The sequence below is a fragment of the Rana temporaria genome, chromosome 2 (assembly GCF_905171775.1).
Source record: "Rana temporaria chromosome 2, aRanTem1.1, whole genome shotgun sequence".
In the NCBI taxonomy this organism is placed as follows: domain Eukaryota; kingdom Metazoa; phylum Chordata; class Amphibia; order Anura; family Ranidae; genus Rana; species Rana temporaria.
This window is the reverse complement of record NC_053490.1, coordinates 470,735,120-470,747,588: the sequence shown is the minus strand read 5'-3', so window position 1 is coordinate 470,747,588 and position 12,469 is coordinate 470,735,120. Positions and strand designations below refer to the sequence as shown.

At 40.3% G+C, this 12,469-nt stretch overlaps 1 protein-coding gene across 2 annotated transcripts in view; it reads left to right on the top strand.

The window, feature by feature from the left end:
- EPHA6 (EPH receptor A6) overlaps window positions 1-12,469 on the top strand; it is a 1,141,406-nt gene that overhangs the window by 564,705 nt on the left and 564,232 nt on the right. For both annotated transcript variants that reach the window (XM_040338721.1, XM_040338722.1), the window contains exon 4: window positions 5,382-5,537. In XM_040338721.1, the coding sequence (XP_040194655.1) occupies window positions 5,382-5,537 (156 nt within the window). The remainder of the gene's footprint in view (window positions 1-5,381; window positions 5,538-12,469) is intronic.

Sequence of the window (12,469 nt, the reverse complement as noted above, 5' to 3'; positions counted from 1 at the left end):
ATACGTGAATTACGTCCATCCCGATTCACGGACGACTTACGCAAAAAAAAAATTCTAATTTCGACGTGGGAACGACGGCATGGCAAGTCTAACTATACGCCGCAAAATAGCAGCTTTAATTATACGCTAGAAAAAGCCGACTAGAGACGACGTAAGAGAATGCGACGGCCGCGCGTATGTTCTTGGATCGTCAGAAATAGCTGATTTGCATACCTGACGCGGAAAACGACGTGAACGCCACCCAGCGGAGGCCGAAGTATTGCATCTTAGATCCGAAGGCGTACGAGGACGTACACCTGTCGGATCTAACCCATATTCCGTCGTATCTTTGTTTGAGGATTCAAACTAAAGATACGACGCGGGTAATTTGAAAGTACGCCGGCGTACTCTGTCTGTGGATCTGGCCCTATGTGTTCAGGGGCAAATGCCTGGACAAATGTCTATGACATAAAGAAAAAAGAGTAATTACATGGCAGAACAGAGACATGGACTGGTTGGGATGGATCATCCAGTTTTATAAGCATCTCTTAAGGTGTATTGCCATTGTTTCATATTTTCTTGTGTTCTGTATGCACCATAGCACTGACTAACTGGCTCTTTCAAACTAGCACATTGATTCTTGTATATAACCATAAATAACAAAATCTGGATGTTCAATGCCAAATCATGGGCTATATTAACTAGTGGGAGAAGCCAAAATGTGAAATTGATAGTAACTCATCCAGCTTAATATTAGGAGGCCCTCACCCCAGTATAATGTAATCAACAATAAAGTAAATAGAAGAAAGGAAGGGTGTTCAAGGATGGCTGCTTACTATATCAAGTTAAAAAAAAAAACATAAGTGATCTAAAAAAATCTTTTTTACAGAAAATTTAAATTAGTACACACAATGGGAATCTAGTTCTACCATATATTACATAAAATCAATGAGATAACAGTCAGATAAATCAGGAACTAGCCTACACCTTTCGCTGTCAGTGTCGCTTCATCAGGGCTTCAGGATCTTTTTCATCTGATAAGGTACCTAGTATTAACAGTTAAATGGACATAATGAATAAATAAATACATATTATTAACATGCATCATACATATAAACTGGTAACCTCCATCCATACAGTATGTCTGTTTTATCTAATAGATATAGGGGGGTTACCAGTTTATATGTATGATGCATGGTAATAATATGTATTTATTCATTCTTTCCATTTAACTGTTAATACCGTGTATATATATCGAGTTTTTCATCAAATTTTTTTGTGCTGAAAATGCCCCCCTAGGCTTATACTCGAGTCATATTTTTGCGCCTGATCCGCCGGACAAAATGTAGCCCCACTCTTCCTCTACAAGTGTGCAAAGTTTTTTGGCCGGGGAGCACCGATTTTTCAAAGCCGAGCACCCCTTCCATAGACTTTCATGTTAAACGATCATTGCTCCGGTGATTTTGGGGACCCGGTACCGGCCTGTCGTAGGTTCCCTGGACCCGGAACTTGGCAAACATGTAGCCCCATTATTCTTCTACAAGTGTGCAAAGTTTGTTGTCTGGGGGACCTACGGCTGGGGAGCAACGATTTTTAAAAGCTGGGCACCCCTTCCATAGACTCCCATGTTAAACGTCAGGCTAGTCATAAACACAGTGAGGCATGGGCACAGTGAGGCATGGGCACAGTGAGGCATGGGCACAGTGAGGCATGCACATGGGCAAAGTGAGGCACAGTGAGGCATGCAGATGGACACCCTAGGCTTATCCTCGAGTCAATATGTTTGCCCAGTTTTTTGTGGTAAAATTAGGTGCCTCGGCTTATATTCGGATCGGCTTATACTCGAGTATACATGGTACTAGGCACCTTATCAGATGAAAAAGATCCTGAAGCCCTGATAATAAGCGGCACTGACCTCAAAACATGTAGGATAGTTCCTGATTTGTCTGACTGCTTCCTCATTGATTTCATGTGGTATGTGGTAGAACTAGATTCTCCATTGTGTGTACAAATTAAAATTTCTGTAATATGACATGTAATTTTTAGATTACTTATGTTTTTTATTTTTATTTTTTAACTTGATATAGTAAGAGACCAACCTTGAACACCCTTCCTTTATTCTATTTACTTTATCGTTGATTACTTTATACTGGGGTGATATATGGTGGAACTAGATTCCCCATTTTGTGTACAAATTTTAGCTTTTTGTACTAAAGAGATGTATTTTTTAGATCATGTATAGTAGAACTAGATTCCCCATTGTGTGTACAAATTAAAATTTTCTGTAATAATGACATGTATTTTTTAGATACATGTTTTTTTTTTGTTGAACTTGATATAGTAAGATCCCATCCTTGAACACCCTTCCTTTCTTCAATTTACTTTATCATTAATTTTATTATGCTATGCTAAATTAGTTGTGCAGATCTGTTGATTAATTGATGAGCTTATTGATCTTGGCAAATAGCCTACAGCTGCCTTATTACTAATTTCACCATTCGCCAAATCAAAAACTCTCAGTTTCAATCATGCTTAGGCGAAATTCCTTCAAACAAAAAACACCTTTTATTTTATTTATATGCTATTAATTAAGTGTTTGTGTGAAACGTGTTTGCTCAACAGTTTGGATTCATGTGTCATGTTTTTTAAACCTTTGACTCTACAATAAACCAACACATTTTTCTTCATCTCTGGATGTGCCGCTTTTTCTCTTTGTTGCATGGACTATTAATTAAGTGTATCTAGTCTGTGTCTCTGCTGAGTAAACCTAACCCTTCCATTTGTTCCAGTGTCCATTATCACTGGAACAGAAAGTGATGGAAAACCAAACTTTTATGCCATGTACACACGACCGTTTTTCGGGTTGTAAAAAATTTCGGTCTATTTTCACGACGTAAAAAATGGGCATTAAAAATTTAGAACATGCTCTAATGTTTCACGTAATTTTTAACGTTGTCGTTTTTAATGTCGTAAAAAATGGTCGTGTGTGGGCTTTAACGACGTGAAAAAAACGTGCATGCTCAGAAGCAAGTTATGAGACGAGAGCGCTCGTTCTGGTAAAACTACCGTTCGTAATGGAGATAGCACATTCGTCACGCCGCAACAGACTGAAAAGCACAAAGATTAAAAAGCACAAATCATTTCTCACCAAACTTTTACTAACACAAAATCAGCAAAAGCAGCCCCAAGGGTGGTGCCATCTGAACGGAACTTCCCTTTTATGGTCCCGTCGTACGCGTTGTACGTCACCGCGCTTTGCTAGCACATTTTTCTCATGATCGTGTGTAGGCAAGGCTGGTTTAACAATAATCGGGTTGAAAAAAACGTTGTTTTTTCTAGACCATTAAAAATGGTCGTGTGAAAGCGGCATTAGAGTTGCCAACAAAACAGGACGTGAATGTAGATCTTCTAATGGGCACACTTCTGTTCCAGTTGTCTGAGAGGGGGATTTTGTGTAACATCTGCAGGACAAAAAGTGACAAATGGACACAGACAAGAAAAATAATCCTATAAGGGCATCTACCCATCTCTCCTCTATCCAAAAGGGAAAACAAAACCTTTATCTATATATCTGTGTTTCTACAAATGTCAACTAACATGTCAGAGGTTGTGTTTTGCTAACACAGAAAGGGGCAGATCCACGTACAGCGGCCCATTTATGCGTCGGGCGTAGCGTATCTAAGATACACTACGCCGCCGAAACTTACATTTTTTTTTCAAATCCACAAAGAATCCGCGCCGTAAGTTACGGGCTACGCCGGGCATAGCGTATCTAAGGCCCCATACTCACGACCAAACATGTCTGCTGAAACTGGCCCGCAGGCCAGTTTCAGCAGACATGTTTGGTCGTGTGTGGGCGCGAGCGGGCCGAATTCCAGCAAACATTTGCCCGCCGGGCCTTTTCCCAGCAGACAAATATTCCTGGACTTGTTTTAAAACAGTCCGCTGGAATTCTGCCCGCTCGGACATGTACGGTCGTCAGTACAGACCTACCGTACATGTCCAGGTGCCCGCCGTCCCTCGCATGCGTCGAATGACTTCGACGCATGCGTGGAAGCATTTTAAAGGCGGGCCGCCCACGTCGCCGCGTCATTGTCGCGGCGACACCCGCGTCATTGACGCGGCGACACCGCGGACACGCCCCGCGTATTGTTTACGCGCGGACTTCTGTACGATGGTGTGTACAACCATCGTACAGAAGCCCTCTGGCAGACATGTATGGTGAAAACGGTCCGACGGACCGCTTTCACCATACATGTTTGTCCGTGTGTACCCGGCCTAAGATACACTACACCACCGAAACTTACATTTTTTTTTCAAATCCACAAAGAATCCGCGCCGTAAGTTACGGCGGCGTAGTGTATCTTTGGCGGCGTAATGGCGCTGCATTCAAATCTCTGTGATGGGGGCGTGTTTTATGTAAATACGTTTTGACCCGACGTAAACAACGTTTTTTTTTTAACTGTGCATGCACCGTCCGTGGGGGTATCCTAGTGCGCATGCTCGAAACCCGGAACAAGCCAATGCTTCCGACGGTGACGTCATTCTACGCAAATCCCTATTCGCGAACGACTTACGCAAACAATGTAAAAATGTCACATTTCTACGCGGGTACGACGGCCATACTTAACATTGAGTATGCCTCATAACAGTAGCTTTAACTATACGCCGGAAAAAGCCGAACGCAAACGATGTAAAAAAATGCGCCGGCCGTACGTTCGTGGATCGCCGTAACTAGCTAATTTGCATACTTGACGCGGAATTCGACGGAAACACCACCTAGCGGCCGCCGAAAAATTGCATCTAAGATCCGACTGCGTACTAAGACGTACGCCTGTCGCATCGATCCCAGATGCCGTCGTATCTTGTTTTGTGGATACAAAACAAAGATACGACGCGGGAAATTTTAAATTACGCAGGCGTATCAATAGATACGCCGGCGTAATTCTTTCGTGGATCTGCCCCAAAGTGTTTTAGTAACCTGGAGTATAGCTAATGATCAGAATGTAATATTAATTAGATGTAATGTAATATTAATGTATTTTTATACTATTTCTAGTATGTACAGTATTGACATTGACATTCCTATACTCACAAGAATGCAAGAACAGTGGACAAGGCAATGTAAACATGATCCCAGATTCCTTTTAGGTCTTGCCTGAGTTCAGAATGATAATTTTTACAATTACTAACTGTCAGTATAGGAAAACAGACATAATAAAGCACTGGCTGCAAGGATTTACAATCTAATTGTGCTGTCTGAGGAGCGGGGAGATAAAGTGACTTGCCTGCGGTCACACAGAGCTTCTGAGCAGGATTTCTCACTGTCACCGCAGAATGACAGATGAAATAAATAGGGAGAGTGAAGGCCAGCATTGACCGCCTTGTCTTGTGTCTTGCAGCATGTCGGCCTGGATTCTACAAGGCATTTGCTGGAAATATCAAGTGCTCCAAATGCCCTCCACACAGTTTCACATATGTCGAGGCCACGACTGTCTGCCAGTGTGAAAAGGGTTACTTCCGAGCAGAGAAAGACCCCCCAGCCATGGCTTGTACAAGTAAGTCTGTTTTGTGGTTGACTTTGTTTTATTTATCTGCTATGTTATTTGTTTTAAAAAGCAACATCACTTAATATGGATTTTTCTATGTTGAGTGGTGTGAGGCATACACTGGTTTTTGGAGCTCTTCAAAAACCATTTTGGGTAGCCTTACTTTTTATCTACTGCCAATAGAAGCCAATATTATCATTGGTCAAAGTGGCTTCTGGTAAAGTGTTTAGTAATGAGGGAGACAGAGATAATGGTACTTCAAGGGGTAGTTATTGGCTTATTGTTAAAGAATAAAATGTTTTTATTGAGAGTTTCCATAGTGTCACTACAGCAATACAAAACAGTGAGTATATGAGTTAGACAAAGTTTAAGATACCAGCGTAAATCATTATTTATTTATTTATTACAATTCTTAAAAGTACAAAAAGTACAGAAACGCAGTCAGTTACCCGTAGGCCTCGATGTGCCGAGAACAACAATGCATCCACAACCAAAAAACATCAGCCAGCGGAACAGTTCATAATTTTAAAAGAAGTTAGCAGACTAGAAAACTGTAAAAAAGCCTATGTAATTCCGTAGGCTTGACTGAAAAGCTCAGTTTTTAATAACTTCCGGAACTTAAGAAGATCATTCTCAAGCCTTAACTTTACATCATTGATGTAACATTCAGAAGTTAAAGTACAGGGTGGGCCATTTATATGGATACACCTTAATAAAATGGGAATGGTTGGTGATATTAACTTCCTGTTTGTGGCACATTAGTATATGTGAGGGGGGAAACTTTTCAAGATGGGTGGTGACCATGGTGGCCATTTTGAAGTCGGCCGTTTTGAATCTAACTTTTGTTTTTTCAATAGGAAGAGGGTCATGTGACACATCAAACCTATTCGGAATTTCACAAGAAAAACAATGGTGTGCTTGGTTTTAACGTAACTTTATTCTTTCATGAGTTATTTACAAGTTTCTGACCACTTATAAAATGTGTTCAATGTGCTCTCCAGTGACATGCAGGGAGTGCTACACAGTGGGCTCTTGCTGAATGAAGGTAGGACAGCCACTGATGTTTCTTCATTAGTGACAGATTTCATGCGTCCACATTTTGGCAAATCCAACACTGAAACAGTTAGACGAAACTTAGCAAGCAGTTTGCTAACTGTAGCATGGGAGATAGGTGGTCTTGTAGGCTGTCTTGCATTGAAATCTGCTGCAATGACCCGGTTACTGCGTTCACCAGACATCAACACAATTTCCATCCGCTCCACACGTGTTAACCTCTGCGACATGTCAATGGCTGTAAACAAGGAGAAACTTGTAAATAACTCATTAAAGAATAAAGTTACGTTAAAACCAAACACACCATTGTTTTTCTTGTGAAATTCCGAATAAGTTTGATGTGTCACATGACCCTCTTCCTATTAAAAAAACAAAAGTTGGATTCAAAATGGCCGACTTCAAAATGGCCACCATGGTCACCACCCATCTTGAAAAGTTTCCCCCCTCATATATACTAATGTGCCACAAGCAGGAAGTTAATATCACCAACCATTCCCATTTTATTAAGGTGTATCCATATAAATGGCCCACCCTGTAGAAGAAGTAGAATGAGGAAGAGCTATAACCCCTATAAGGTTTATTTTTGCTATCTTTGTCCCACTGGCGAGATTTACCTTCACAGCCACAGGAAGTGAGAGAAAATCTCTGCAAATAAAGAGAATTTCTTAGGGAGATCCCCAGAACTAGTGTCCTCATTGGATGATTTTCCCTCTATTACTTTTTTGGGGTAAACCCAACATTTTCTTTTGCTTTCCCTTTTGCCTTAAGTTTTACTTTAAATATAATCCAACATAATTCTGAATACAAGGTTGTAGTTATACAGTTGCAATAAAAAGTATGTGAACCCTTTTGGAATGATATGGATTTCTGAACAAATTGGTCATACAATGTGATCTGATCTTCATCTAAGTCACAACAATAGACAATCACAGTCTGCTTAAACTAATAACACACAACAAATTAAATGTTACCATGTTTTTATTTAACACACATGTAAACATTCACAGTGCAAGTGGAAAAAGTATGTGAACCCTTGGATTTAATAACTGGTTGAACCTCCTTTGGCAGCAATAACTTCAACCAAACGTTTCCTGTAGTTGCAGATCAGACGTGCACAACAGTCAGGAGTAATTCTTGACCATTCCTCTTTACAGAACTGTTAAAGTTCAGCAATATTCTTGGGATGTCTGGTGTGAATCGCTTTCTTGAGGTTATGCCACAGCATCTCAATCGGGTTGAGTTCAGGACTCTGACTGGTCCACTCCAGAAGGTGTATTTTCTTCTGTTTAAGCCATTCTGTTGTTGATTTACTTCTATGCTTTGGGTCGTTGTCCTGTTGCAACACCCATCTTCTGTCGAGCTTTAGCTGGTGGACAGATGGCCTCAAGTTCTCCTGCAAAATGTCTTGATAAACTTGGGAATTAATTTTTCCTTCGATGATAGAAATCGATCCAGGCCCTTATGCAGCAAAGAAGCCCCAAACCATGATGCCACCACCACCACCATACTTCACAGTTGGGAAGAGGTTTTGATGTTGGTGTGCTGTGCCTCTTTTTCTCCACACACAGTGTTGTGTGTTTCTTCCAAACAACTGAACTTTGGTTTCATCTGTCCACAGAATATTTTGCCAGTACTGCTGTGGAACATCCAGGTGCTCTTGTGCAAACTGTAAACGTGTAGCAATGTTTTTTTTGGACAGCAGTGGCTTCCTCTGTGGTATCCTCCCATGAAATCCATTCTTGTTTAGTGTTTTACATATCGTAGATTTGCTAACAGGGATGTTGGCATATGCCATAGACTTTTGTAAGTCTTTAGCTGACACTCTAGGATTCGTATTCACCTCATTGAGCAGTCTGCGCTGTGCTCTTTACAGTATGGCCACTCCTAGGGAGAGTAGCAGCAGTGCTGAACTTTCTCCATTTATAGACAATTTGTCTTACCGTGCACTGATGAACAGCAAGGCTTTTGGAGATACTTTTATAACCCTTTTCTTAATTGTGGGTCTTCTGAGAGCTCTTTTGTGTGAGGCATCATTCACATCTGGCAATGCTTCTTGTGAAAAGTAAACCGAGAACTGGTGTGTGTTTTTTATAGGGCAGGGCAGCTGTAACCAACACCTTCAATCTCATCTCATTGATTGGACTCCAATTGGCTGACACCTCACTCCAATTAGCTCTTGGAGATGTCATTAGTCTAGGGGTTCACATACTTTTTCCACGTGCACTGTAAATGTTTACATGGTGTGTTCAATAAAAACGTTTTAACATTTAATTATTTGTGTGTTATGAGTTTAAGCAGACTGTGATTGTCTATTGTTGTGACTTAGATGAAGATCAGATCACATTTTATGACCAATTTGTGCAGAAATACATATCATTCCAAAAGGGTTCACATACGTTTTCTTGCAACTGTAGCACTATACATTCTGAGGAGCTTTCTCAAGAAGAGATATCCACATTACTTCATAGGTAGGGATGAGCCAAACACCCCCAGGTTTGGTTAGCAGCAGAACATGCTAACAGGTAAAAAATTTGTTCGAACACGCGAACACCGTTAAAGTCTATGGGACATGAACTTGAAAAATCAAAAGTGCTAATTTTAAAGGTTAATATGCAAGTTATTGTCATAAAAAGTGTTTGGGGACCTGGGTCCTGCCCCAGGGGACATGTATCAATGCAAAAAAAAAAGTTTTAAAAATGGCCATTTTTTCAGGAGCAGTGATTTTAATAATGCTTAAAAGCGAAACAATAAAAGTGAAATATTTATTTAAATTTCGTACCTGGGAGGTGTCTATAGTATGCCTGTAAAGTAGCACATGTTTCCCGTGTTTAGAACAGTCCCTGCACAAAATTACATTTCTAATTACTCTCGGCTATAATGAATTGTTGGCAATACAGATAAAAGTAATTGAAAAAAGCAAAATGGGTTCCCCATAACACCCCCCCCCCCCAGGTCCATTAGCAGGGCCTTTTGGTCTGGTATGAACACCTTATTTTGCAAGGATTTACTTATGTAGCCTATATGTTTTCAGAAGGAAGCTGTGATGAAAAGGTTGCTGCATCACAAATGGAAGGACAATGGGAAAGGGAAGGGTTAGCCTTAGGAGAAGTTGCAGATAGAATTATCTCGCAGCTTGCTTTAAAAGTACTTAGTATGAAAATGTAACAAGATGAATATCCATAACCTACCAGTGGGTCATTTAGACCCCTTTCACACTGGAAACGCCTATAGCGGAGCGTTAAAATAGCGTTAAAACACCGCTATTTTACAGCGATTTTACCACGTTTTTACAGCGTTTTCAATTCATTTCAATGGAGAGGGGCATTTTTGGAGCGTTTTAATAGCGCTATTTTACCGTGAATACTCCCCAAAACTGCCGCAAAAATGCACCAGTGTGAAAGGGCTCTTAGAACTAGGATACTAACTGTGGCAATATGGTAATCAGTATGCCAAGACCATTTTAACAAGCCAGGTCAAAAGCTAAAACTTTTTTGTGATGCATAGCCATAGAAAGTGTCAAAAGTTATGGCAAATGTTTATTGCACTCTATGACCCAGTTGGGGATAAAAATCATACCATACACCTGACATGGATTTTATGCCCAAAACTAAAAAAAAACTGTTATGGCTGCAGATGGCTTTAATGTGTGTGTATCTTTACATTACTCAAAAATAATACTAAAATAGAGGGAACAAACTGTAAAAGAGCAAAACAAGGGCATTGTCTACCTTCCCTATAGTGGAACTATACCACATCTGAGCACCACAAAACAAAAACACGTTTTAATTCATGTTTAATATTCAAAGCAAACTCCCCTATCCATCCATGTCTCCATGCTTTATTTTGTTGAAAAATCACTTTCAAAAACATCCCCCTAGCATTTCTAGTCGTGACCATCTGTCCTTAGCACAGGAATGCTGACAGGACGGTGTACTTAACTAAGAAAGCCCCTTCTCCCTTCCTGAAGACTCCTGGGAAATCAGGAGGTAACTGGGGAAATGTTAATTTTTTTTAATAAAACAAGTAAATATAATGGGCCAGATTCACGTAGAAATGGGCTACGCTGCGGCGGCGTAACGTATCCCATCTACGTTACACCGCCGCAAGTTTACAGCGTAAGTGCCTGATTCACAAAGCACTTACCTGTAAACTTGCGGTGGCGTAGCGTAAATCCGCCTGGCACAAGCCCGCCTAATTCAAATGGGGCGGGGACCATTTAAATTAGGCGCGTTCCCGCGCCGAACGTACTGTGCATGCTCCGTCCCTAAAATTTCCCGACGTGCATTGCGCTAAATGACGTCGCAAGGACGTCATTGGTTTTGACGTTAAAGTAAATGGCGTCCAGCGCCATTCACGGACGACTTACGCAAACGACGTGAAATTAAAAAATTTGACGCGGGAACGACGCCCATACTTAACATTGGTTAGACCACCTAGAGGGCATGCTTAGTTTTACGCGACGTATATCTACGGAAACAACGTTAATTTAGAGCGACGGGCAAAGAGGACGTTCGTGAATCGACGTAACTAGTCATTTGCATATTCTACGCCGACCGCAATGGAATCGCCACCTAGCGGCCGGCCTAGAATTGCAGCCTAAGATCCGACGGTGTAAGTCACTTACACCTGTCGAACCTTAGGGCTATCTATGCGTAACCTGATTCTATGAATCAGGTGCATAGATACGACAATCGTATCTCAGAGATACAACGGCGTATCAGGAGATACGCCGTCGTATCTCTTTTGTGAATCTGGCCCAATATACCTTCCTATCCATTTACTAATACTAGCAGGGTAAGGATTAAAAATAGTCAATGTTGACTTAGAGGGTGAAGTTCCACTTTAACGCTGTCTTAAAAGGGCCAGAGATTAAATTTTTGCACTTACTGGTCACTTTTGTTTCATAACCACATTCACAGTTTTTTTTTGGCTGTACAGTTTCCAGTACCTTGTATAAAATAAATAAATATTCAGTACTTATCATTCAAAGAAAAATGGTTTGCTTTGTTGCTCGAATGTATAAAAAGAAAAACAAAGTTAAAATAATACAAAGCAAGAACCAAGCTGCCAACCGCCACTTCTACCCCCACCGTAGTCGAATCCATGGATACCCTTTGTTCTAGTACTACTGTGCTATAAATAAAACGGCTATAGAATGAGGTATCAATTCTGTTAATAAAGCTGATCAATTATCAGGATTATTAAAAAGGTAAAAATAATTACAGTGTGCAACGCTAAACTTCAAAGTAAAGAAAAAAAAACATGTTATCTAATGAACTGCTGTATGAATATTAGATGATTGATGATGTGTTCTAAGATCTGGTAGTACAAAGAATGTGCTGTTTAAGAAATCACAGAAGGCTTTGTAGCAAAATGTCTGTACGTAGGTTATCGTGCCCTGCTTTGTCTGTGCTCAACTTCATCCGTGCATAATTTATAAACGATAACAAAGCAATCAGGCCATATTCATAAACAGCCCAGTGACACATTATATTGTTAAATCTGAGGATTAGAATTAATTGTCCCTCTTTGTTCCAAGTTCTAAATCTTGCTAAATGATTCACTGTATGTCATTACAGCTTAATATTTGCATGAAATCACAGTTTAGCCAGCATAATTTAATGGCAATTAAAAAGCTATTTAATCGTCATGCAAATTGGCATAAGGGCCCTTCAGTAAAGAGGGCATATTTTTTCAGTATTGCAGTTCAGTCTTTTTTTTCTTGGAGGCGCCGGTCATATAATTGATATTATTCCGCTCATTCAAAAAACTATGATTTTGAATTTATCTGGGCATAGTAATTAAATGAATAAATATAGGGAACTGAATAATTTGTCCTCCAGAGTCGTCACTGGAACTACTCATTATTCATGTTGAATTAACTAGAA